The sequence below is a fragment of the Onychostruthus taczanowskii genome, unplaced genomic scaffold (genome assembly GCF_017590055.1).
Source record: "Onychostruthus taczanowskii isolate IOZ18803 unplaced genomic scaffold, ASM1759005v1 scaffold38, whole genome shotgun sequence".
Lineage (NCBI taxonomy): Eukaryota > Metazoa > Chordata > Aves > Passeriformes > Passeridae > Onychostruthus > Onychostruthus taczanowskii.
This window is the reverse complement of record NW_024501237.1, coordinates 3,312,710-3,339,355: the sequence shown is the minus strand read 5'-3', so window position 1 is coordinate 3,339,355 and position 26,646 is coordinate 3,312,710. Positions and strand designations below refer to the sequence as shown.

At 40.7% G+C, this 26,646-nt stretch overlaps 1 protein-coding gene across 1 annotated transcript in view; it reads right to left on the bottom strand.

The window, feature by feature from the left end:
* Positions 1–26,646, bottom strand: part of PTPN13 (protein tyrosine phosphatase non-receptor type 13) — a 109,132-nt gene that overhangs the window by 11,288 nt on the left and 71,198 nt on the right. The window contains exons 15-37 of the mRNA XM_041412152.1: positions 26,338–26,490; positions 24,804–24,986; positions 23,658–23,820; positions 20,052–20,475; positions 19,787–19,884; positions 17,896–17,952; positions 16,493–16,585; positions 15,061–15,168; positions 14,247–14,378; positions 13,550–14,016; positions 12,040–12,168; positions 10,245–10,338; positions 9,399–9,484; positions 8,698–8,860; positions 7,075–7,289; positions 6,895–6,993; positions 4,886–5,244; positions 4,513–4,687; positions 3,074–3,232; positions 2,670–2,841; positions 2,357–2,567; positions 1,218–1,288; positions 429–490 (exon numbers count right to left, since the gene is read on the bottom strand). Coding sequence (XP_041268086.1) covers positions 429–490; positions 1,218–1,288; positions 2,357–2,567; positions 2,670–2,841; positions 3,074–3,232; positions 4,513–4,687; positions 4,886–5,244; positions 6,895–6,993; positions 7,075–7,289; positions 8,698–8,860; positions 9,399–9,484; positions 10,245–10,338; positions 12,040–12,168; positions 13,550–14,016; positions 14,247–14,378; positions 15,061–15,168; positions 16,493–16,585; positions 17,896–17,952; positions 19,787–19,884; positions 20,052–20,475; positions 23,658–23,820; positions 24,804–24,986; positions 26,338–26,490 — 3,873 coding nt within the window. The remainder of the gene's footprint in view (positions 1–428; positions 491–1,217; positions 1,289–2,356; positions 2,568–2,669; positions 2,842–3,073; positions 3,233–4,512; positions 4,688–4,885; positions 5,245–6,894; positions 6,994–7,074; positions 7,290–8,697; positions 8,861–9,398; positions 9,485–10,244; positions 10,339–12,039; positions 12,169–13,549; positions 14,017–14,246; positions 14,379–15,060; positions 15,169–16,492; positions 16,586–17,895; positions 17,953–19,786; positions 19,885–20,051; positions 20,476–23,657; positions 23,821–24,803; positions 24,987–26,337; positions 26,491–26,646) is intronic.

The following is a 26,646-nucleotide window of genomic DNA, read 5'->3' as shown; positions in this document are numbered from 1 at the left end:
CACATGGTAGTATTTAACATTATTTTAATCCCTATAAAATGTACGCAAGCTTCAGTACTTTTGGTCCCACAACACAGCATTTCTAAGGAAGAACTAATGGGAAAAAAAAAAAGAAAGAAAATCACCTAGCAAATATAATATGAAAGCATCTGCAGAAACTGTGGGCTGGATGGAGTATTCTGGATGATAGCCTTACATCCTTCTCATAAGACAATTTGTCTTTCTACAAAGCAGTGCCAAAGAAAGAGCAGATCAGTTTAAAGACTTGCATATTTATTATGAACACTGCTTATTCATGTCTATTGATAATAGTGGATTTGTATACTTTGATCACCAGATTGTTTCATTCATTTATTTAGTTTTAAAAGCGTTTGAAGTAGATCCTTTTGTCTGGTTAATGGTAACAGGCACGAGAGAGAAGCTTTTACCTTGGGCCCATAAGCATCAGTTGACTTCTCTGTTTTATCACAGGGATCACCACAGGAGCAACCTAAACAAAAATGGGTAAAAACCAACAACTTCTTCTCTGAAATTAAATTAGCCCCCATTGATTATTTTTATAAAAGAAGCAAGGTATTTAATACTATGTTATGACATGAGTAGCACCTTCTGCCTGGTTTCTGTGCATTGCCAAACTTCTGTCTGAATGACTACACCTCATATAATGGCTTTTTGAATGTTCTATTTAATGGAATCAGAAAGTATGAATTCTTATGCAAGTAACCAACTCCAAGCAAAGAGAAATGTTGATAAACAGTTTAACAACTTACAGTGGAAATGTGCACCTTTGACAATAGTGTTGATTCCCTTTTCCTCAAAATGTACAAGATACAACCCCACAAACACCTGTCATTGACTACTTTTTTTTTCTTTACTATTATCTGTCACTTGGGTCCTTTTTCAAAGGAACCCTTCTGCTTTATATTGGAGAGAATTTCTAAACTACAGAAGAAATTATATAATGAAAACACTATTGGTGAATCTCTTTTCATGGAGCTTTTAGAGGAAAGATCAAGCAAACTCCTGTTGGAGCTGGTCACAATAAGCTGGACTAGGATAGTATCTTATGGTGCATATCAGTTCCTTTATTTTTATGAACAGGCGTTGGAGCTGGTCACAATAAGCTGGACTAGGATAGTATCTTACGGTGCATATCAGTTCCTTTATTTTTAAAACAGTTGAATTTCACTTGCTACGAGTAAGTACACAAACCGTACCATTAGCTTTCATTGGCCACGGACTTGAGTTCTCAGGGCTTTTGGATTTTGGGAACACTGCATGACCATCTCTGTGAAAATAAATATTTACAGGAATATTTATTAAAAAAATAAGTAAATCACGGTAATCAACAGATATCAAAGTAAACAGTACTACTGGCAAAACTGCTAATCATTCCCAAACAACTTGGTGCCATTTGCAAACTGAGTGAGGACACATCCAATCCCCTCTTCCAAATCAGCAATAAAGAAATTAAACTGGACGGGCCCCAATACTGAGCCTTGGGGAAACCCCACTAGCACCATTCACCATCACTCTCTCACTCCAGCCAGTTTTCAACCCAGTGAAGAGCATCTCTCCAAGGCATGGGCTGCCAGCTTTTCCAGGAGAATGCTATGGGAGACGGTATCACAGATTTCACTCAATCCAGCAGACACATCCACAGGCTTTCCCATATCCACTGATGGGGAACCCAGTCATGAAAGTAGATCAGGTGGGCCAGGCAGGACCTGGCTTTCCTGGACCCCTCCTGGTTGGGCCTGATCCCCTTGTCCTGCACATGCTGTGTGGTCACACTCGAGGTGATCTGTTCTGTAACCTTCCCTAGCACTGAGGTTAGGCTGACAGCCCTGTAGCTCCCTGCATCCTCCTTCCAGCCCTTCTTGCAGATGGGTGTCACACTGGCCAACCTGCAGTCACCTGGGACCTCCCTAGTGAGCCAGGTCTGATGACAAATGATGGAGAGTGGCTTTGTGAGCTCTCCTGCCAGCTCCTCGCATATCCTTGGATGAATCCCATCCATCCTCGCAGACCTGTGAGTCCAAGTGCCACAGCAGTTCTCTGACTAATTCTTCCTGGATTGCAAGGGGTCTATTTGAACACTTGTAGTTCATAGCTGGACAGAGCCTTCTGTTCCCAAGAAGCACAAAGCACAGCAAGTACCATGTACCCTTGTGCTCCACTGCAGCACAAAAGCTGTGAATTTACAGACCCTTTCTGTAGAGTCAGTCCTCAGTAACATGTGGTGAATTTCCTGTCACACCAAGAACAGGTTTCACTCATATACTTATCGATACACTCATACAATCATGCCAGAGAAACAAAAAGTACAGGGAAGCATTTTGCTTCCAGAACACACCTGGTTGCTTTGAGCACCACTGTTGGAAGGCATGTTTCCAGCATTCTTTTGGCTTCTTTCAGAGTCATTCCTTGTGTGCTTACTCCATTAATGTAATGGATAATATCTAGTACATGGAGACTCTCCTCTCTGGCAGCAACCGATCTGGGGAGAATGTCACCAATATACACAACTTGATAAAGGCTGTCGTGGCCTCCTGATAACAACAGACCTTCACAGGGAAAGAAGGGAAAAACAATAAAAATCAAGGTTTCTTTGTAACTGAAGGGGAAGATTTTTCTTTAGAGCAAAAAGCAGATTGATTCCACATTACCTAGCTCCTCCTTATGGCACATCAGTGTAATGTCAGGCAGCAAATGAGGCAACACTGGCATCTTTGGTAACTCCAGAACGCGCCCTAGCACTAATCTGACGGTCCTTGGGGCAGCTCGCAGAAAGTTGACTGCATCAGTATGGCTCATGTTAGTGACATCAATGTCATTCACCTGCAACAACAAAAGCAACACAGTGTCCTCGTCAGGTCCCAAGTAAGACAGCATTACTGAGGAAGCATTTGTTGCTGTTCTCAAGTGCTATTGAATCATGCCTTTCAGAAGGTGCTTGTCCTTGTCCTTTAACCAGATTTGACTTGGCCTACAACACGGTTCACTTTTTTTTTTGGACTCAAAGTTGTCCTTTTTGTGCAATCCCTGTATAAGAAACCATGAATTCTCTCACTTTTATGAGTCGGTCTCCAGGCCGTAGTCTCCCATCGCTTTTGGCAGGATCCTGAACAATGTCATGAACGTAGCAGCCCACACTATCGTTACCTTTGGTCACTGTGAAACCCAGACTGCCCTTTTCTGATTTTGTCAGGGTCACTCGGAGCTCCACTTCCTAGGGGGACAAAACAGCACTTTACCAACAGGCAATCAGAAGTAATAAGAACATTTTACTGAATTTAGGACAACTGATTTACCTACTGATTTTAGTGCGACACAAGCCCGAAACAAGACATATTTCTTATCAGGCTCAGCTTAGTTGCTTCAAATAAGCATCACTAATGAGTTCTAGACAGAACCAAATAATGTTTTACATAGAAATAACATGGGGCCAAAAGTCTATGAATTTAATAAAATTTTGAAGGCACACATCAGAACCACCTTATTTACCTGAATCTAGCTGCCATATATAAGACTGGCTCTGTATTTTTAAATATCTGAACACATCCATAATTATTCAGAACAAAACAAGTGAGCATATTTTGCTACAGTACCATATACCACAGAGACACAATACCATAGAGCTTATCTGGACACTGAACACATGCATGTGTTTTGCCCATTTTAATTTGCATTAATTTTGATTTGAAAGATATGGATCTGTCTCATCTGCATTAAAAAAATCACAGAGCACCACGAAGAATGAAGAAAAACTTCTGAAGAGGGGACTAAGAAAAATACAGTTTCTTGTCAAAATGGAGTATTGGCTACTTATAACATGGAAGACCCTCACAACTGGGACGTATCAAGAATCCATTTCAATTTTTTCCAGTCTTTTAACAGATTATGTGAGGATATGGAAGTCTCTTCTGACACACAAGACATTTCTGTCATGTCAAGAAGCTTTCTCAGAAGAACATCAAAAATAGGCTCCATCTTGCAGCAGAACAGAAAGTCTTTGTTATTCATAGTTATAAATGCAGCAAAGAACAGGGTCTCTTGATGCCTCAGTTTATACTCTGACCTCTGAACAACCACCTAGAACTAAAAGAGCAGAAGAAAGATATCTGCCATTTAAGCTTCCTCTGAGTACATGGGTGAGAGGTGGGTAAACATTTAATGCCAAGGTTTCCAGGATTAAATGACCCATGAAATAGACATATACCCATCCACCTATGTACACATGGATGCCTCCACATCTACAGAGGGAACTGTATCAACTCTTCTAAAGCCCACACAGAAAATACCTGCAGACATTGCTATGAGCAGCTGCCATTAATTACAAATGGCAATGTATGTGCCATTTATTAGGCACACACCCGGAGTAGTGCACGTATAACCTTCAGCTATCCCATTTGTAAATGAATGTGCCTAATTTCTATCCACTCTCAAATCATGGCTAAAACAACCACAGCAGGACATTTATGCTCCTGAAAGACAGAAATAGTGTATTACTGGCTCATATTCTTCAGCATTTTTTTCCAGCTGGGTGAGTAATGAATCTATTTCTCCCAGGTGTGAAGTCAGCTCAGAGACAGGAGTAGCATAACAGTCATTTATTAACATAGATGTGGTAACTTCAGGTACTGTTCTACAGGTTGGGATCACTGGCAAATCCAAAGGCAGATCACTACAGATAAAACAGAAAAAAAAAGAAAACCAGGAATAAGTACAATGTGGCTGTCATTGATAAATTAGTATATGAACCAAGGCTGACTTTATGCAGATCTAAAAAGCAAACCTAGAGAAGTATTTCTATGAATAGGTCCAGTGAACTACTTCTATAAACATTTCTGCAGGATGATGAGGATCACTCTCAGCAGCATACCTGTCCTCCAGCTCTGCCCTGCCGGGAGCCTCCTGATCAGGATACAGGATGGTGCGAACAGCGTCCTGAGCAGGGTGTGCCTCGTACTGACTCTGTGCCCGTGCCTCAGCTTCACCTGAGCTCTGGTACAGCGCACAACTCCAGCCAGGGCCCGCCTGGGCTGCTGACTCCATCACCTCCTCATCACCACTTCTGCTGCTGTCACTGTAGCTGTCTCTTCTGGAGGGAGATTTTAGCCTTTTCTTGCTCAGATCAGTAGTTTCATTTTCATCTGAGCTGTCACCTTGTTCTCTATTTGATGGACCCGAAATGTCTCTGCTGACCTCTGGAAAAACTTGTTGGGGCGAATGGATGGGGGTCTACAAGAGCAAAAGCATTTAATTCATAATAATCCAGTTCTGATGATAAAAGAAAGTTTCAAAGACTGCATAAAATTACCAAAAACCAGAGAGTCAGTGGCTACTGACTGAACTGTTGAAATACATCATAGCACAGTTTCAATAAGTTCAATGCAACTTGGCCAAGACAAAGTGTGCAAAACTCTGAAACTTAGGCTGCTGAAAACCTTTAGATTCATTTAAGGAAAACAAAAATACTTTAGCTTCAGAAAGCCTACTGACAGGTGCTTTTAAACTATCCCCAGCACTCTTCTATGCCAGTACCATGAAATCCCTTCCAACCAGAAGCTGAGGCTCACAGAGCTACTGAAGTCAAACCAGTCTCACACAGGAGGAAAACAGAGAAGCTGTCAGCCAAAAAGCAACAGTAACAGACTACAAAAACTAAGATAATTTATGCCAAATGGTGACTGTTAACCAAGTTATTAACAACCACCAGACTGAATAACAATTTTGCCAATTGTCACATATTCCCAAGAATTAGGTCAACCAGCAGACAGAAAAGATTTAAAAGCTTCATTTATGCTTTCATGGTCAGATTCTTGTCTACATGAACATACCAATCTGTGATAATGTCAAGAAAAATTTTGGTTTTCCTCTTCTTTTAATATGTGCACTGTTTTATTAAAGTTCCTGTTAAAGTTTGATCAAGTTCTATAAAAGTTCCTGTTATTCCACATTACAAACAGGTCTATTATAGGAGTAGTTATTTGTATTATTAGTTTGCTCAGTTGCTTATCTCTCACTCCAATCCTAACTTCACTTACATTTGTATTTGTCTATTTAAACTTCTCTCATTAGACTTGAATGACTTTATTGTTTGAAAATAATGTTGAAGTAACTCAGAATCACAGATGGAAGAGACCCACAAGGATCATCCAAGCCCAATTCCTGGCCCTGCACAGGACAGCCTCAGGAATCACACCTTGTGCCAGAGAGCCATGACCAAATGCTTCTTGAACCCTGTCAGGCTTAGTGCTGTGATGAATTCCCTGGGGAGCTTAAATTGAAGACTTGTCTCCATTAGTTTTACACTCTTCTGTATTATGGAAAGCCTAATTTTCAGGCAGTTTTTCCTCTACATTCTCTATTGCTGAATCACATTTCATTTCCACTTCTTCAAGTATCCTAAAATGGCCTTCTGTTCTTTCAATTTATTTACTGAAGCCTTTTGAAAATATTCTTTGGGACACCTCTAATTTCCAGGAGGTAAATATGACAACCTTTTCCCTGTTTTTACATACATAAACACCAAATTGGTGTTTTGCAGAATATCCGTCACAGAAATATCCAATTTCTATCTGATACCAACTTCAAAACATTGGGCTGCAAAGAAATCTCTGCTCCAGAAACATTGTATTAAACCAGTTTCTCATGCCTTAGGTCAGAAAATGGAGGAAAAAAGCTTTTGAAGCTATCCATTCCTTTAACATCTACACAAAACAGTGCACTCCTAAGCGATTCCTTCCAAGAATCACATTTCTGTGAGCACTCTCCCCATTATTCCATCTGCATCTTGCATTTATTTAACCCACCCACCCACCAGATCAAATAAATGAGCCTTAAATAGCAAATAATGTTTAAAAAAAAATCCCATGTCAGACACCTTACCAGCAATGAAGGGTCGATGTCTGGTAGTATTCCAGATGGCGGCCGGCAAAGGAGAAGAGAGACCTCTGGAGATGTTCCCCTCAGAGCAGAGATGACTTCCTGTGGCCACAGAGGGATTCACTGTCAGATGCTCACTTGCAGGACTACCACAGTATCAGTTTCACTACTATGGGTACAAACCTGCTGGGACAAACCCTTCAGCGATGCCCCGTTCACTTTCAGGATGACGTCCCCGATCTCGATCTGCCCACTCTCTGCAGCTGGCTGCCCAGGGAAGAGCTTCTTCACCCTCACAATCGTTGATCCCAGCTGCTCTGGGGTCAGGTTATCCTCACGGCAGAAACTGAACCCGAGGCCTGAGCTGTTCTTCAGGAGTTTTACCTCAAATGTGTTCTCTGTAAAAGAAACATTAACTTATTATTTCCTGTAGCACATGGCCATGGAAAGAGTGTCTGCTGCTCTTATTCCAGACGTGACAATGTGCACTCTCCCCCTCACATGGCTCTTTCACTGAATTGAACGGAAGGGTTACCCAAAAGATCCCTCCAGGTTAAAGAGGACAAAAAGCTGATCATGACTTCTCAGTCAGCTTGCTTGGCCTGACAACATGCAGGAAGGCAGAGTGTCTCCAAAGGACGGGACAAAAAGATGATCATGACTTCTCAGTCAGCTTGCTTGGCCTGACAACATCAATATGCAGGAAGGCAGAGTGTCTCCAAAGAACATTCCCTAGGAAGTCTATTAAGGAACCTTTCACAGCACAGAATTGTGGCCACATTTCTCTTCACAGAGAAAAGCAAGGCACAACTTCCCAAGGATATTTTCTGGGAATCGCAGTGAGGAACCTCAGAGAAAGAAAAAACAATTATTATCTCATTTGCTGTGCCTTTGTTGTGCCAAAGTAGAATGCAGTATGGAGATTGTTGACCCAGAGTGATAGTGTTTTGTTTCCTTGGCCTATCAGGGCCAAGTGTGTGAGTGTGTGTCGGGGCTGTCAGCTGAGAGTCACAAGATGAGTGCAGTTGTGTGCAGAGCTGAGTGCTTGGCAAATTCAGTTTATATGTAATGTAATATAGTGCAATAGAATACAGAATAATGTAGTATAATAAAGTAATTAATTAGCCTTTTGATATCAATGGAGTTCTCCTCATCATTCTTCTCCTTCAGGGGCAAAAATATCAACAATACGGAGTCACACAACCTTTCCAGCCACTGATCGGCATTAGTGAGAGCAGCAACTGGAGCTCCTGGCAGACAGGACAGTGCCCACACAAGAAGACCCAAAGGTATCTGCAGGGGTTCTGGCATCTGGGTAGGCTTCCCTTCACTTGCACAAGCCATGAGCAAGAGAGGCTGAATTATGTCAACCTCTAGTCAGGGGCACAAATCCTTCTCTCTTCATCTAGCTCTTGATGTCTTCTTTCTTTTAAGACAGGAGCTGCAGGACCCACAGAAGTACTTATTTATACATAAAGATCTAAATTCCCCTTGGCACCCCTTAGCAGCACCAGATACAGCAGCACTCCCTTAACTTCAGCCTTGGCATCCAAGGCTGGTGAAACTGGGAAAGAACATGAAGCAGTGTAAGAAAAAAACCAGTTAACAGCAGTTAAACAAAGTAACCAAGATGTGAAAGGAAGTCCTAAAAAGAAACACAATAGCACAAAAAGAAAGAGACTGAGTTATGCGCAAGGGCTTGGTGTAGATTCTTACCCACTCCATTCCCATCCTAAGAAGTGAAGAAAATGTTATGAAATTACAGGATGCTTTGACAGTTAAGACAATTGCTCTGTGGGACCTGACCTGCAGTGACAAAGCTGTAATCTTTGGCATTTGAAGAGTCTGTCGCTGGCTTCTCTTGTGGCTCACACTGCCCCACCTGATTTGGGAGGGTGCACTGTGGTGTCACTGGAGCATGAGCCTTGGCCCCTGAAAGCTGACCTTTTTCCAACAGCAGGTGCACCACCTAAAGAGATGAAACATTCTCCAGTTAACTGGAAACAGAGATAGCACAGTCTAGAGTATGTGTTTCCTTCTAACTTCTCAGGGTCCAAACTTCCACAGCAGCAACTGTTATAGACACTTCCCTCCCCATATATATCCTCCAATGCTTCCTTATTTTTTAAGGGCTGTTAAATTACAACCTCCAAAATACAGTAATGGACTTGCAAGACACTTGCCAATAAAGTAAGAAAGGGTTTTCTTACTATAAAGTTGTGAGGGTGTTAAGAGGTGTCCAAGACAGTGTCACTTTCACATTTGTACAGGGAATTAAGTTAAAAACATTTTATAAAGTGAACACAAATAGTTGTTCTCAGCAGTTCTGAATGTGTACACTCACTGGCTATTTTCAGGTGTTCCAGGAAGCCAAGGAGTCCTAGAAAGCAAATCTAAAGTAGCCACAACAACACTGGGGAGAATTCCAGTCGTCAGGTCCCTTCATCTCTTTTCACTGATAGAGAACTGGTTTACCACAGACAGGAGTAGAACCAGCAGCCACTCACCTGGCCTGTATTTCTCAGTGTTTCAACAGCTTGCTTATGGGTAGCTCCTTCCAAACTAATCCCATTGACAGAGAGTACACGGTCACCTGCGTTAATAATTTAAGAAAAAGTAGGCAGAGCATCACCTATGATGCACAGAAACTTTCAAGTGTGAGCTAACAAGGACAGTTATTTAAAGAAATTGTCCCTCCCTTCCATGTTCTGAGTCAGTAAGAGAACTTTGCAAATAAACTATATGGTTCAAATCAAAGGTGCTTTCCAATCTAATGACTCTGGGGGATAATCCCATGTCAAAACCAGTGTTAACCATCAGAGTGACAGCCTGCCAGAAAGCTCAGACTCTTTATTCAAAACAAATCTTAGACCACAGTGGGAATGCTCACTTCAGTGAAGAATGTGGCCTGGCTTACTAACAAGAAGAGCCATAACAATTACAGCATTTTCTGTATTGAGTTGCCAGGCGTGCCAAGCAAGAAGGCCACAAATAACACAAAGCCCTCTCTCTCCGTGCCCGGAACAGAGAAGCATTCTCCATTAACATAGGCTGCTTTAGAGAACAAAAATCCCACAAGCTATCTCCTATTTTCCCCCTCCACAGCCTCAGCATTGCTGGTTCTGCAGTTGTTCTACATTAGTTTTTTTAATCTTCATCTGCAGAATTAGCTGTCAAGGCAATATTTAAAATGACAACTGCAACAGCTCTTCTTCCCAGTGAAAAAGGTGCAAGGACAGGAGGCAAACAGAGTGTTAGTTTCTAGGTCACAGGATATTTTCAAGTCCCCCATAGACAGTCCTCTGCCCTTTTTTTCACATTAGGAGTCCCCACTGAAAGAGTGGAAATCCTACCTTTTTCTATTCTGCCATCTGCTTCAGCTGCTCCCTTGGGAATAATTGCTTTCACATAAATACCACCATGCCTTATGCTAGTATTTACACCACCCTAAACAGAAAACAAAAATAGGATTGTTAGTCTTTTAGCAGTTAGAATACTTAGTAATTAAACAGTGTCACACAAGGAAAACTGTTCTTAGGAAGCATTTGGGCTACTGGCATGTAGAAAAAACAGAGAAACTATCAAAACCAAAATATTACATCAAGCATGTTCTGTGCAGTCATGCAATTTGCTATGAATGAAGTTGGGGTGGGAAGACTGTAAAACCACAATGCATTGCAATGCAAATGCACAAAACACAAACAAATGTCCTTCAGCAGAAACATGTCTGCATTTTGTGGGACTTTCATGCTTGCATGCACACCAAAGCTCAGAGATGTGCAAGAGCACAGCATGCCAAAGCAGGAGATGCACAACCATGCAGTGTCCTACTCCAACACAACTTCTCTGATGTAACAGGAGATTAAGGAGCGCTGCTTTCTCTCAGCTCAGACAAGTTTGAAGGTCTAAGCTGCTCAAACTGAACTGACATTGTTTTTAGAGGGCCTTGGCCTTTCTGCTGATTGCAGAAGGGGTAGGACTAGATGGTCTTTAATTGTCCCTTCCATCCTAAATCATTGTGTGATTCTGGCTCACTGTGCTCCACAGACTTGGAGGGAAGAGGAGGACCAACAGCGTGGTAATGTTCACTCTCAAAACACCCAGATAACCCACAGGTAACTGCACACCTCTCCTCATCACCACTGCACACCAAAATAATGAAAGGGCAGAATGGAGGCTGGAAAAGCAAAGGGCAGTGAAGACACCACCTGGTCACCCCTCAAGGGAAATCTCTGCATTGGCTGGCGTCTTCTAACATCTCTGCAAAGCCAGTGCATGCATACAGCAGGTCTGTGCTACTCAGTAAGCAACTCCTGCTCAAGCACTGTTCCTCCAACTCTCTCAAGCAATGGAACTTGACTTTGAATAGACTAGGATGAAAATAACAGTTTCCTTCTGTTCTTCTTCAATCCTAGCCATATATATGGAAACAGCGCTAGGCTTGCAAATCATTCCTCCACCGAAAATAGCTGAATATTAAAATACATTAAAATGTATATTTTAATACAGGAACAGACAGCAAAATGTACTTAATTATTCTCTTCTTCCCTGAAGTGCCACTCTGCAGGCCCTAAACATATAACTACCTTCAAAATATTATAGCCTGAAGAGAAATCAGTCTTAAAAAATATGGTTTTGCCTCATATTGCAAGAAAGCAGTGTCAGCCAGGTCTCATTTGGGTTTATCTGCCTTTTCTCCAGCAGAGGGAGAACACTGAACATGGTGAATGTGACTGAGCGTGCACAGATACCCTTAAATAACACTACTGCTTCCACTGCCTGTAGTGCCAGTCTGGGAGGGTCTCACTTCCTTCCTTGCGAATTTGCCACAAGATTAGGTAGCAAGGGACAAAGACCATCTTGCCTTTTGTACTCACAAAGCAGCATCTGTGGTAAGAGTCTATTTTAGGACTTTGGGGCTCCACCATAAAACAAAAAACAAGAATTACTTAAAGGGCAAATGACAAGAAAATTAATATATATTAATAGGATTACTTTTCAGCTTTGGTAAGATTAACCACACATAAATAAATCTATAAATTTAAGTGACTCCAGAAAATATTTTGCTTCCTTGTAATGTAGCAATTTAATGGGTTGCTGGGAGTAGAGAAAAAAGAGAAAACATCTAAAAACCTTGTCAAACAGTACCGTGACACTTATTCCCAAGCCGTTATCTTTTTTTGCTAGTCCAACCTCAAAGATATCTCCAGGTTTAAGAAGCGTTGTAGAAACCCTTTTAGAATTCACTTTGTTTGCTGAACTCGATGAGGAAGAATCCTTTATTTACAAAAAAAAAAAAAAAAAGAGAGAGAGAGAGAGAAAGAAAAAGAAACAAACAAAAGAAAAGGAGACAATTATTTGCCTTTTGCCTTTGGAACAGATGCTTACAGCTAAGACCCTAAAGGGTGGGGTTTTGAGTCACACACAGCCAGGAGTCCACCTGGCAAAGTACCAATTAGTACAACTCAAGGCTCATTGCTTCAACTCTTCCATTGCTGCCATTGAACAGGTTTAGCACAGAAATAGGCTTGGCCTTTAGCAGCCAAGTCTTTACTGTCCAGTGAGCTGGTTACAGAACACTGAAACTGCAGCACTTCAGCAGCATAGCAGCCTAGAGTCTGTTGGATTAATTAGCAGGAGCTGCTACAATTTAATTTAATAACCTCCATCAGATGAACAGAGGAATCACTGCAAGTTGGAAACAAATTTGAAGTACTCATGATGGTGCCCTTTTGGAAAGGTGAAGCAGCAAGCTCTGTCTGCTCAAGAGCATGACTCACTGCTGAATTCTAATGCACAAGAGCAGTTTTTCAAAGATTATCTCAATCCCAGAAGACAATGACTTCTGCTGCTACCCACTCCAGATGTATCACTCCTACTTTCCTTGAGGAAAAACTTAATTTATCTGCCAAGTGAATAAACTTACCTCTAGGGGTGGTCACTAGGATATGAACATATTGGACAAACACACAGAATTGAAAGGAGGTTTTCTACAGCCTCAGGAAGTGCACTGTAGGTTGATCCCAAAGCACAATCTGCCTCTAGTAAAACACATCTTGTGACATTGGAAAGCTGGAAAGTTGTTTCAAGTTACAGAAGTGATTTTCTCCATTTATTTTGAACAAAATCACCATGCTATTAAGAATCAGCTATGTGGGATTTACACTCTCTGAACTTGGGAGAAGCAGAGAAAAGAATGATCAAAACAATTCTTATCTCATTTGCTACGCTTGCGCTGTGTTAAAGTAGAATGCAATATGGAGATTTTTTATCCAGAGTGATGGTGTTTTGCTTCCTTAGCCTATCAGGGCCAAGCGTCTGTGTGTGTCAGGACTGTCAGCTGACAGTCAAAAGATGTTGTACAGTTGAGTGCTTGTGCAAATTCAGTTTATATGTAATGTAATATAGATCTAATATAGATGTAATATAATATAGACTAATATAGGATAATAAAGTAATTAATTAACTTTCTAATATTTATAGAGCTGGATGCATCCTTTCTCTTCCTCGTCGGGGACCGCTTTGATTACAATACAGCTACTAGCATCAGCTGCAGGCTGGGCCAGGCTGCTCTCCCCTCCCATCCTGGCACCCAGAGACAGCTCTCTCAACACCACCATCACACTGATGGGAAATACTCATATGAAATCCACTATGCCTTTTTAGCTGGCTGCTGCTCCTGACTGCCGGAGTAAGTTGCTTCATCCATGTCGGAATCTCCTCGGTCAGAATATTCCACAGGCTCCACTACCCCGGGCCTTTTATTTTTCGCTCGAGTGCTGTCCGATGAGGATCTTCTCTTCTCAATGGCTTTCGAGGCCCCAGCCTGGGACTCGCTGTAATGCTGAGCATCCTGCTGGGCTCTGCCACTGGCACGTTTGCCCAGGAAGCCGGCTGGCTGGCCCTGGGACAGGCTGGCGCTCTCGGTCCTGGAATCCTGGGAACTCACGCTTCCATCCCGCTTGCCTCCCGACAATCCGGAGCGGCTCCCCGAAACAGGCCTCTGGTGGCCACGGCACCGGCTGTGCTCTTCGGAAGAGGACTCTGCCTCGTTGTCCTGCACTGAGGAGGGCCTCCTCAAGTAACCCCTGGCTCCATTACTGATATGAGCAGTGTTAGACGATGCTGCAAAGCAGGAGACAAGACAGCCATCAGCAGCTGGCAACAGCTTATCTGCAGCACGACAGCCTTTTCTCAGCTTACAACCCAGGAAGGTTTCACCCGCCTGGAAATTCCGCAGGAAGTTCTCCGCTCACACTGTACCCCCTCCAGTAGTTACCCTCACTCTCCTCCTCTTCATCCCATCTCTGAACACCATCCCAAGCTGGCTCACAGGGGAGACTGCAGATCCCTACCTTTGGACAGCTTGTCCTTGGGCTGGGAGATGACCAGCGTCACGTCCTCAGGAGCATTCTCCAGGATTTCCAAGGCTGCGTGCTGGCTGACGCCTTCCAAACTGGTGCTGTTTATGGATATGAGGCGGTGCCCTGCACAGAAGGGTCTGTTCAGATACAGTCTAACACCTACGCTTTTACCCATCAGTGACAACATGGAGTACAGGTCTGACAACCTCTACACAAGGCACGGATTAAAAATTACTAAACTTCAAGTGATGTTGGAATAGGGAACTCTAATCATGAAAAAAAAAAGTCAAACCCCAAACCACACCACAAAAACTGGTTATATTTCCTCTTTTTAAACCTGCCAAATCTTTACATATTCTGATTTCTACCTTCTCTTTTGTTGTAAAAGAAAAAAGAAAAAGCAGAAATCAGAAGCTAAATGAGCAATACGTAGCTCCATTCAAGACATAGGCTAAGATGAGAAGGAAAAAAAATAAATTTTTCTCCTTCCCCCCACTACAGTTAGGTTATAGTATATGGTTCCATTTAATTTTTAAAAAAACTGAAGTAGGGATATTGAGTTTTAAAAACTTTAAATGACAATTCAACTGCAAGACAGAAAATGGAAAATAAAGTCCTTATCTTTATATATAATTTCAATTTTCTGCTACTTCAAGCTTTATTATTTTTACATTTATTTGTAAGATTGTTGTTTTTGTATAGTCTAAAAAAGAAGCATCGCTACTATTCAGAAATTGTCTGGAACGTAACTGAAGGTCACCATGGTAAGGAACCAGAGCCATAGATGGAATTTTATGCTATTCACCTGGTTTTAGAGTCCCTTCCAAATCAGCTGGCCCTCCAGGAATGACTGAATGAATAAAAATTCCCAGATCAAGTTTCCCTGTCTTCTCTCCACCGACTATTTGAAAGCCTACAAAGAAAAGGCCCAAAGAAGGCAAAAATATCAGTGAACACCGTGTCACTTAACACAAGTCCATCTTTTAGAACAAACAAAAACTTAGTCATTCTAATAAATGTAAAGTAAAAAAAACCCAGACACCTAAAACTTAAATCTGCATGGAAACAGACAGCAAAGCTTTTTGATTAAGCTTTATTGTATATTCTTGTTTTAAGCAACTGATTGAGACTTTGTCTGTTTAGAACACTCCAGCAAAGGCTACAGAAGAAAACTCTGGCAAGAGAAACACACAAACAGGTGACATGAAATATACATTTGCTGAGCAGAAAAAATTTGTTTTCTATCACATAAAATGTTCTGGTTTTTTCCATTGTCTGATGTTTCACATAGAAGTTTGACCCTGGTCTTAAAATCCGAGTTTTCAATGTCCCTGTTTTATTCTGAGGCTTCTAACTTACTTCTGTTCATTCTACCATGTAAACCTGGGACAAATGTTCCAGAGGAAAAAAAAGACAAAGTAGAAGATATCAGGTCTTCTCTATTCTAGATTAAACAACAAACTACCATAAATTGCTTGAGAAAGAAAGAGGAGAAATAGTACATTTCTTTGATTTTTTTTCCTTTTTGCTCAACTTGTACATTACTGTGCAGTGTAAACACTGAGTATTACTGCCTTGCAGGCTTTTTTCCCTCTCAAATTTACACCACAATCTGATTTTGAATGACAGAACAATGTCCTTAAGGACACTTTAGAGAGTCTTCCTAAAGCACAACACTGGCATCAAATTTTTCATTACTCATACAGGGAAAAATTATGTGGGTTTATGAAAAAATCTCAGTGGCAGAGAAAGGAATGTAATGCTAATATCTCATCTCCCAGGCTCCTTAAACATCAAATCAGTGTTCCATCTGATATTACAGGAATAAGGAAAACACTCCACAATTAGCACATAATGCTTTTATTGTGTCTTTAAAAAAAAAAAAAAAAAAAAACACCAAAAAACCAGCATGCATTTAAAGCATTTGTCACAGCTCAAAGCTGTGAGGTTCAACAGAGACAAAATGCAACACTGAGCACGGAGATCAACTTAAAAGGTCAGCTTCTAGGATAACTAGTTCACAATATTAATATTATCCTACATTTATAATATGGAAAAACTGAAAAACAGACTTGCTTAACATCACAGAAAGTGCATTTTAAATGCCTTCAAAATTCAGCTATTGCCTGCACTGCTTTGCTCAGTTCTACAATAAATGCTTAAATACAGACCAGAAAACTTCATTTTGCTTCTGGCTTCTATAAATACATGTCAACAGCAATTTTAAAGCCACTTACCTAAGCCAAACTTTTCATCCTTTTTCAAGTTCACCAAAGTGATCTCTCTCTCTGGTGTGGCAACTCTGTTTTGTGTTGTTTGAAGAGAGTCAACTGTAAAGCCAACATTTCATGATCAGACATCATCTCAACACTTCCATTCAGGTTTACTTTAAAGTTCTTTTCCATTAAAAAATATTACTTCTCTGATAACTTGAAAAGCTGTTTTGATCTAGTGGGTCCAACTTTCACCTTTTAAGTTATAGCCAAAGACAGAAAAAAACCTCCACAACCCTTCTAACACGCTTCCATCTTCAGCAGTTAAAAATAATTTACTCCTCCTAAGAAGAGAAGCTAGCACAGTCTCGTGGAAGGACAATATAATTGACTCCTAGAATCTTCAACTTCATTAGTCTCAAGTCAGGAAAATATCTGGATCTGTGTTTATGTGCTCTGCTCATAGGTAGGGAGGATCCAAACACATTGGTAAAATAGAAATGCAGGGTCATTATATGAAATTACTCAAAGGTTAGCCAATGAGTTCTCTTAATGGTGTCTCTTCATTAAAAAGCAACCAAAATTAGAAACATTTACTAAAACTTCTCTTGCTTCAATTTATTTCCTCATTTGCAACTCCACAAGCTGCTGATTCACCTCTTCTAAAATTTGAGCATCCTCACAGTACAACTCTGACTCCTGAGGTTTCCCATCAGGCTGAAGTAGACCCAGTCATTTAAGAGACCCAAGGAGAATAATTTGTGAAGAAAAAAACTCCCACTAACAAACACCAATCAAAAAACCCCACTCCACTAGCAAACAAAACAAAATACAAACAAATAAACAAGCCCAATCTCCTGAAACTTCAGGAAACACCAACATACTGCAAGTCTGAACTCATGGTCTTGCTTCCTAGACAAGATATTCATTTGGTCCAGGAGTGTCTGGGATACTTTTGCCCTAAGTGGAAGAGGCAATCCACAGCTGCAGAAACCTAATGAGCTCCACACACTGGTACTACCACAGAACAAGTGATGCAGGAGAGTGCAGCATCACCCAGAAAAGGAGTTTTTTCTCCTTCAAAACCACATCAAGTCTAAAGAGTGAAGGAACTAAAAAGAAAACACAGAAGCAGTAACTTCCTAAGTAAGGGGAATGAGCTTTCAAGAGCATGATTCTGGTAGGTAAGAGCACCTTCAAGTCCCAAACTAAACAGACACCATTCATATTTGAAAAATATTACACACAGGTGTCTAAACCTCCCCCAAGAAGCACTCCAAAATAAATACTAGGAAAGGAAATACTAGGCAAAAGTCCTATCTTTGTAACTGGCAGAGGTACTTAAGAATACCAAAGGCACAGGACAAGTGGAACAGTGAAGCATTTGCAAATGACAAACTGACTGAATCAATAACTTATCAACTTACCACTCTCTTTTAATGCTGCTGATGACAGATGATTTTCTGAAGTATTCATGCTAACACCTGTGACATGCATGGAAGTAGTAGACACTGTTATCCATTTTTTTTTTTAAATACAAAAGCTACCAAGAATTATTTCAGTCTTTACACTGTTCACATGAGCTCATTCACAATATCAAGCTACTTATTTTAAAAACAAATAAACATAAATCTAGCTTGTATTAGCAAATCCAAATTACTCATATGCTCTAGTTGCAGTTTAAGGTTCAGATGGATGGTAGCTCATGCAAAGGCAATGAATTAAAGGAAGGACAGAGGTTTGGCCTTTATGACCTTGGTTAACTGCAGATAAAAGTAATGGATCTTGAGCAATGTAGTCAAAGACTAAATTGTCTAACAATATTGGATATTGAATATGCTGAGCCTAATAAACCAATACAACAGGTCTCTTGTAATATTTTGTAAAGGAACAAATAATCTGCTGCAGTAACAAGCAATTTGAACTACTTCTATGTAAGATCATTTGCATATAGAATCATATTTTCTTTGAAATTATCTCAGGCAAGGAAATGTGGCTCTACTTTCAAGAGGATAAAATAATAAATGTACCAATATATGAAAGTACATGAGGGAAGATAATGCTTAAGAAAGCAGCCCTGGCCTTCTCCAAACCTATGAACCCAAAAGTTTAATCTGATGTGCTTCACCATGCAAAGAACCTGTGTCCCTCAGCACAGGCAGTGTGATCCAGCAGGACTTTGACATGTGCCTAAGACCCTCACCAGAACTGCTGCCCAGAAGATTATAGGCAAGCACATGATCATGTTAAACACAAAACTAAAGGCACAGAGTAAATGGCTGCAATCAGTCACTACAGAACCTGCACACCTCATCTCACTGCTCAGCATTTATGCTCTCAGCACTGAAAATGCATCATTCCCAAGTCAGTCCTGGCTCCAAGTGCACTGGAGGCAGATGTGGGATGTCACATGCTGCTTTGTTTACCTTTTTTCAGTTTGTTTATAATGACCCCATCCCCAGAAACTTAACCATCTTCCACTTTTTCTGGTGTCCTCTAACTACAGGAAAGTCAACCAGCAGCTAAGGCTGCAAATAGTTCAGTTGTTGTAGTTTCTATTGTTATAACAGGGAACCTTCTAGAACCAGAAACTGGTAACACACAGATTCCAAACATTCATGTTTAATAACCCAGTGTTAGTTTAAGTCTATTTAGCTGCTCCAAATGGTGTTGTTTTTGGTTTTTTTTTTACTGTGAACTCTCTCTTTTAGTTAATTGTAAGACTACTTGTGCGCACTCCAATCCTTGCCAAGAAAATGGAGTAAGTGCATCTGGCTTACCTCACCAGAAAGGTGTTTTTGTAAAACACCCAGTGTACTGCAAAAAAAATTTAACTAATTTATTACATCTGAAAAAAACCCCCAAAAACAGAAGAAAAAACTCCGAAGTGTGGAGCTACTACTCAGAGGCACTGGCCAATACCCAGCTGATGCCAAACAGTCATTTCCAAAAACCACTCCCTACATCCTTTCCACAGAAAACACCAAAAAAAGTTCAGCCTTCACAAACAGACTGTGAAGACTAGCAAATTATTAGAAGATCCATACAACCAAATTGCACCCTGAAGTGATAAACTGAAAGCTTATTTTCTGCTACAGCTTTTACTTTACACCCTGTGCACAGACTGGTGCTGACCAAAGGAGGATTTTTTTGGATTCACTGCAATAATGGCCTGGATTGCTTTAACATGTGATACTCTGCTCCCACTTTCAAATCAGAATATTACCATCAGTTAATAAATATATCAAAGCATTACACCCAAAGCAATGTTAGAAGTTTGTTAGTAAATACAGTAAATATTATTTTTTGCATGCTGACCTACAACATAGGCTTGACCGGTATCTTCAATGGATGATGAGTCTGATTCATTTTTCTTTCTTTCAGGGCTTCTACTTAAACCTGCATGAGATTTTGAACTTAAAGGGGAGAAGGAGAGAAGGGGAACCAGACAGAGGGAAGAGGAAGTTGGGAGAGGGAAGGATCAATGTAATAAAATAATGGCATGAATAATAAATCAAAACTGATGCAAAATGTACATTGACTGTACACAAAGATACTGCAGGGTGGTCAGAGAGACTCTTACTTGTTCAGTTTTAATGCTCCCGTTGCCAATCCACTATCAAATTTTGGCATTTGCTGAAAGACCCTTCCCATTATATCTTCTATTTTTTTGGGGGAAGAGTCCAAAGCAGTGATAACATTTTTCCTCGGGGGGTAAACAGAGATGTGACTCTGACTCAGATCATGAAACGACTTGCTCATAACTCTGGGTCTTTCCTCCCATGGACTTTTCTCATTCTTGTCCCTAGCAGAGCCAGCAAGTGGCTGGAAGAGCGAGAGCTCAGAGCAGGACAGTCTCTTCAGGATCTCTGCTTGGACAGACAGGGGTCGGACAGCGAGTCTGTTCAGAGTGCTGCTGGCCAGGCTGCCAGTGCTGATGGCTCGGCCCATGTTGAAGCCTTTGACAGAGTCTGCATGAAGGTTCAAGCTCCTAAATGAAGCTCTTTCTGTGGAAATTAAAAAAAACAACAAACCAACAAAACCCAAACAATTAAAGTTACTCAGTAGAGCTAGTGTGACCACCTTGTGTAAAGCATGCTTTTCAAACAACCAGCTCACAAAAAAATGCATTTTCTCGAGATGCTTAGCAGAGGTATATAAACATCCACCATGGGGTTTGCTCAGGAAGCAGTTTGGAGTTCATGACACTACACTAACCTGAAGTCCAAAACCACTGAATATTTATCCTCTTATTAGCATGAAGATTCATATTCCCTGTCAGGCTGCTGTGCCTTTTACAAAGACACATCATCTCCTTCTGCAAAACCAATAATATCCTCAAGCCAAGTGACCTGGAAGACTACACTTCCTTTAATCTGCTCATAAAAGTCTTTTCCAGGATTTGAACAAATAGGGCTCCCCCATCTCCACACTATCAGATGCTACCAAATTTCCATCCATCCATTGCTCTGTTTTCTTTGCATGACTCCCTCCACATTTACAGTAATGCTGAAAGGCCAGCCCAGTTACAGAGCATCAGCGCACTCAGGGGCACTTAAGGACCTCCCCTGCCACAAACATCCTAGCACGAAACAGAAAGTGTTGACTGGGGTTTGCCAGATTTTTTGACTCATTAGCAAGGATTCCCTTAAGCAGTGAGAAACAGGTCTTGGTCTGTAATTGAACTACTGTCAGCTGAGTCGTGGGAACTGTCTGGGTGGATGTTCTTAGCTGAAAGCAAATTCATGATAATACATCTTAGCCTAAACCCCTCTTAATTCAGAGCAAAGCTGAGCAGGGCTCCTTTCTATAACCCTAACTGCCTCCTAAGGCTAGCAGGCTGTGGCTTGGCTCTCACACAAGAACTTGATAAGCTGTGGTAACTTGTTAGCTGGTTAGAGACTTTAAAGGAAATCAGGCCACCTGGACCCCTCATAAACTTCACTGATGTCATGGAGTCAGTTCACAGGGAAGTCTCAGGAAAAGCAGTCCTCAACTGCATATATATTTCTGATTTAGGGTTAACCAGTGGGGGGTTTTTAACCCTATATACATGGGGGAAACAACCTGCTTTAGGAAGCTGCACTGTTAAGTCAAAGGGAAAATTCCACTTTTTGGTACACATCACCCATTAGATTTAATGGTAAATACTGTGGCATTTAGAAAATAGTGTATTTGACAAATGCAGCCTCGGTCCAGCCATTCCAAAAGACTTTACTGCCTCCAAAACCTCAGGCAGGAATTAACTGCCACAGTAACTCAAGCTTCCTCTGTAACAGGTATAGAGATGGTGAAGATTTAGTTGTGGAAGGTATGTTTTTCTGTCCTTTCACCAGGTGAATTAGCATACAACTACCACTTCCTTACCCACACCAAGCACTTCTTCTAGCCACAGCCTCCAGACTAGATAAGCTACAGATGAATAATTTTGCCCAATCAGACCAGAAACCCACAAATCCAAATTTCCTGACTCTGACAGAAGGCATCAATGACAGCTGCACCTGCTGTGTTGCCATCATGGGAAGAGTACCCTAATAAAATGTGCTGAGATCTCTTCTCTTGACATCTTATTTACCCTCTGAGAACACCAAACAGAATTTCTATGGACTTCAGATGAATACTTTCACACCATTAACTACATTATATAGGCATTAGGCTTTTCAAACCTTCTGCCAATCCCGTAACTGAAAATCTCCATGTGCTCAAAACTCATCATCTGTAAGGCTGGGATTTATTTATTTTTTTTGTTTTGTTTTGTTTTGTTTTTTGTTTTTCCATGTGCCCTTTCTGGAATCCAGAATTTCTCTACTGTTATATATGTCCTTTATTATTTTGCTGAGTGCTTCCAACTACCAGTTTTTACTGATATATTAAGGGTTCAATTTAGATTTAGTAAAGTTATAGCAACAGCAATTTTTTTGTTTTAATTGCTTTTATTTTTAATAATCAGTGTGCTGGAGTTAACCATAATGCTGATTTGTTTGCTTCTGATTTCAAGTGATTAGTGGAATCTGGCACCTCTGATTTCCAAGTGATCTGCACTGTACAGAAGCAAACAATTGTTTTCCAGACTCCCACTGCACAACACATACTCCATCTGTTAAGAGCAACCAAGTTAGCCTAGCCAAGAAAGCCCTTCCTGTATTGCTTTTCTCTGCAATTCAGGACAAGCAAACTCTAAATCAGAGAATGGTAAAAAGGCTTTAAGTCACTTAGTCTTATTTCTTTGCCTGAAGTTGGCTGAGCCCAACAGAACAGAAAAAAGGCTGGATAGTTGCCACATGCCTTTTCCCACTCCCACCCCTCCTCTTTTCTCTTTATTTTAAATTAGAGATCACAATATCCGCAGCAATGTGGTCAAACTTCATCCAGCTGCACTGGTGGAAGTCTGGATTAACAGCAACTGGAATGCAGACAGATAACAGGGAACAAAGAAAGTGTGAGCAGGCAGACTGACCAAAACAGCACTTCCAGACCACACTGAAGGCCAGCCAGCCCAGTGAGCTCTGCTCCAAACAATGAAGAAATTAATACAGAGGGGTTTTTTTCACTGATTACATTATCCAATTAATATTTTCTATCTAAAAAGAATGCCTTTACATTTTTCTGTTATGCACACAAGTTATGAAGGAAATGGGAATTATGAAGAAAAGATTAGTATCCATGTTGTTCCTTACCAGGTCCACCCAACATTAAGCAAAATAAAGACAGCTGTACCCACAGCTTAGAGACGGAGCATCATGGAATGTCCCCTATTTTACTTGCACTCCCATGATCACACCATTAATTCCACCTTATCAAACCAATTCCTTTTGCATTAAGCAAAAGGTAAAAGTCCTGTTATTGAAATATCTTCAACATACTTCTGAAAGAAAAGGCAAAAGCCTTTAATTAAAGAGGGAAGTACTATTAGTGACCTGGTTTTAGATTCCTTTTAGTTTAGAGAAGCTGCTGTGTGCCTGCTTTTCTATCTTCTCCCAACTCCTTTCCCACCCCTTAAACAAAATCTAAACAAGCTTAGACAAAAAAACAAAATCTAAACAAGTTTCTTCATAGTATAAACCCTCCAAATGTAGATCTACATATACACAGCACTCAGCACAATTACTGAAGCTCCAATTCAGTTTTCCTCCTTACAAAAATACATATAGATTGCTAATAAAAACTAACACAGCATCACAGTCCTTACCAATGTCCTGAGTGTCTTGGTTGCTCTGTCTGGTTCTCATCTGTAGCTGGAACTTATGCTGGGAAGAGCAGAGATGCAAAAGGTACTGGCAAGTCTTACTATTGTCAGTCTGAAAGGCATGCTTGATGCCATCTGATGTGTTCTGCAAAGTTATTTTCTTCTTCTACACAATGGAGAAAGAAAAAAGTCTAAGACAAATTCTTTTAGCCTACAAAGAATTCTGTGTTTGCTTGTGCACAGTTACAGCATTCAAACTTTCCTGAAGCAAAATGCACTGATGAGAGATTTCTATTAAAACAGGAGTCAAAGGTAATGTGAGATTTATAAAGTAGCTCTTTAAAGCTACTCCTGGGCTAGATGAGAAGGTGCTTTATTACTATTTAATCTGTCTCTGTTACTGTTAGTGCTGAGTAATGACAACCAGAACTATTACATTTTGCAAGATGGGGTTTCCAAACACCCCAAGGAAGTCACAAGGGTTGCTGCCATTTAAGAGAAAAATAACTAAATGCTGATCTAATTACCAAATCTCTCAGTTAATGTTCCAAGTCTTGAACTTATATTTTCAGTAATTTTTAAACTTGAATTTATCCATTCTAGTTAAAACCATCTCACACACAGATGAAATAGGCTGTAACTTTTCAGTAGGGTATCAGACAGAATTAGAAGTGCTGTTTTCAATACCTGTATAAAGGTAAGCACTTGAAGCTCAATGCCTCATTACAAACTGACACATGATCACCAGATTATGGTGTACCCACTCAAGTTGGCTGGTGTTGTCCAGATCAAGTGTCAGCCTGTTATCTTTTATCATTTAACTTAATTACTCTTGGAAATATAACTTGAAAGCAACAGAGGTGCATCTCCTAATTATACTGAGTACTGGCATTTGCCTGTACCCAGTCCTCTAATGCAGGATTCTCAGTCTGGTGCAACTTCACTATGCTTGTCCATGCAAGCTAAGGAAAAAAATAAAACTTTTAAAACATGAAAACTCCAATTTCAATCCCATAATATGACAGCCACACAAAACACACTCAGACAATGCTGTAAAGCTTAATCTGCAAAAATAAACAACAAAAAACTCACAGTAACTGGAGACACAAATATAGATGTGTACACACAGAGGAAAAGAGACCAACTCACACTAAAGGATATTTTCTTGGTCTCTCTCCATGGGAAGCGCAGCACAGGAGTACGAGCACCATTGTGAACTTCAAAAATGACAACTCCTTTGCAGCACACTCCCAGAAGGATTCCTGTTTGGGATCTCTTCTCAGGCAGCACGTGATGAAGGTGAATCCCATATTCTGTGAGCCTCTGACACAACTGCACAGATCAACACAATGAGATTTCTATGAGTATGAATTTATGGCCATTACAAGTTTCCATACCATTATATGAATATTATATATCTCCCTATAAATGTTTCCACACGTGCATATAAATGTATAGATCTTAGCAAAATAATCCTCTCTGCCTGGTGATTCCACTTACTTATAGTTTACAGCTATTATTACAGACAAGCATCAGCTGAGGGTTTTAAGACTTGGTGGTACCTCTTGACCTGCCAGACTACAGCAAATGAACCCAATGGTTATTAAAATCAAACAGGGAAAGCACAAACAGAGAACACACGTGAGTAAATCAAACTTGCACAAAGCAGTTGCTAGCAAGGAACTGTAACTAGGCAGATGCACTTGTTCTTCACACATTTTTTAAAAGCAGAATTAACCTAACACTGCAATTCTGTGATCAAATTAAGGCATCCTATGCAGTGTCACTCACTTTGCACTCCCAGTTATTCACCCCTGTTGTCAGTACTGGTGGTAAGGGACTGACAGAATGAATCAAACAAGGGAAGCTAACTCCCCCCACCACACCCCCAGCCAGGCTAGGTCTTAGCTAGGATCATGTCCCCTACTTTGTTCTCTGTGGCTATGTTACAAGAACATTTCTGTAAAATGAGCAACAGACTTGGAATGGACAAAGTCAGCCGAGTGCCTCTTCCATCACATACTAAGAGATGATGGAACTGTAGTGGAATTACAGTGTAATGATCATTTGGTGTTTTAACAGCAATCCTTCGCTCCCTGAACTCATTTTGATCAAGGGAGAACCTGATTATTACCCCACGAGCAAACACCATAATTAGATTTCTCAATGAGTCCTTTTAGAATAATCCAAATACTGCTGTGGATAATGGCTTTCCTATCATTTTACATAGAACCTGCGCTCCTGGGCAATACTTCTGGCTTGCTTCATACCAAGCATCACACAAAGTACTAGCTGTAACAAATCTTTTTGTAATTTATGAGATTTTCCCCTTCTACAGAAAGCACAAAAGACATGGGGAATACAGGGTGTGCTGTCTCATAAACTTCCTTTAGAGCTCCATGTGCCCCATGCTTCCTTTAGAGCAAACATAGGATCAGTAGTTTCTTTTAGCTGGCTTGAGCTAAGACTACTGATTGGAAAAAAGTGAGAGAACTTCCCATCTGTTACAATTTCTTTCAGCTTGTTATGTGTCCTTTGGACAAAATCTTTTCAGCTTTCTTCCTTTCAGTGTTATTCAGAGCCTAAGTTGTTTTACTGTGCTTTCACTTGAAGTCATGCACCCATATTCCAACAAGGGAATTTTTAAGCCACAGATGAAGGAAGCCAACTGCTGCCCACTTACCTTCAGAAATTCTAACTCTGTCTCTTTTTCAGAGGCACCCACGTAAGTGCTGTGCAGTTTTGGCAGCTCCTCCTTGATGTAGGACAGATCCAGTTTCTCCAGCACTCTTGCTGGGACATAATGTTCTAGTCTGAAATAGGACAAGCCATGCACCTGCAACACAAAATGTTGTGATGGCACCTCCATACACTGCCCTGTGAGCACAACTGAAGCACAAACATCCATTTTTACAAACAACAATACACTGTGACTCAGAGAATCATAAGATTCTGAGTAAGGGGAGGGAATCACAATCTACATCTTGACCCA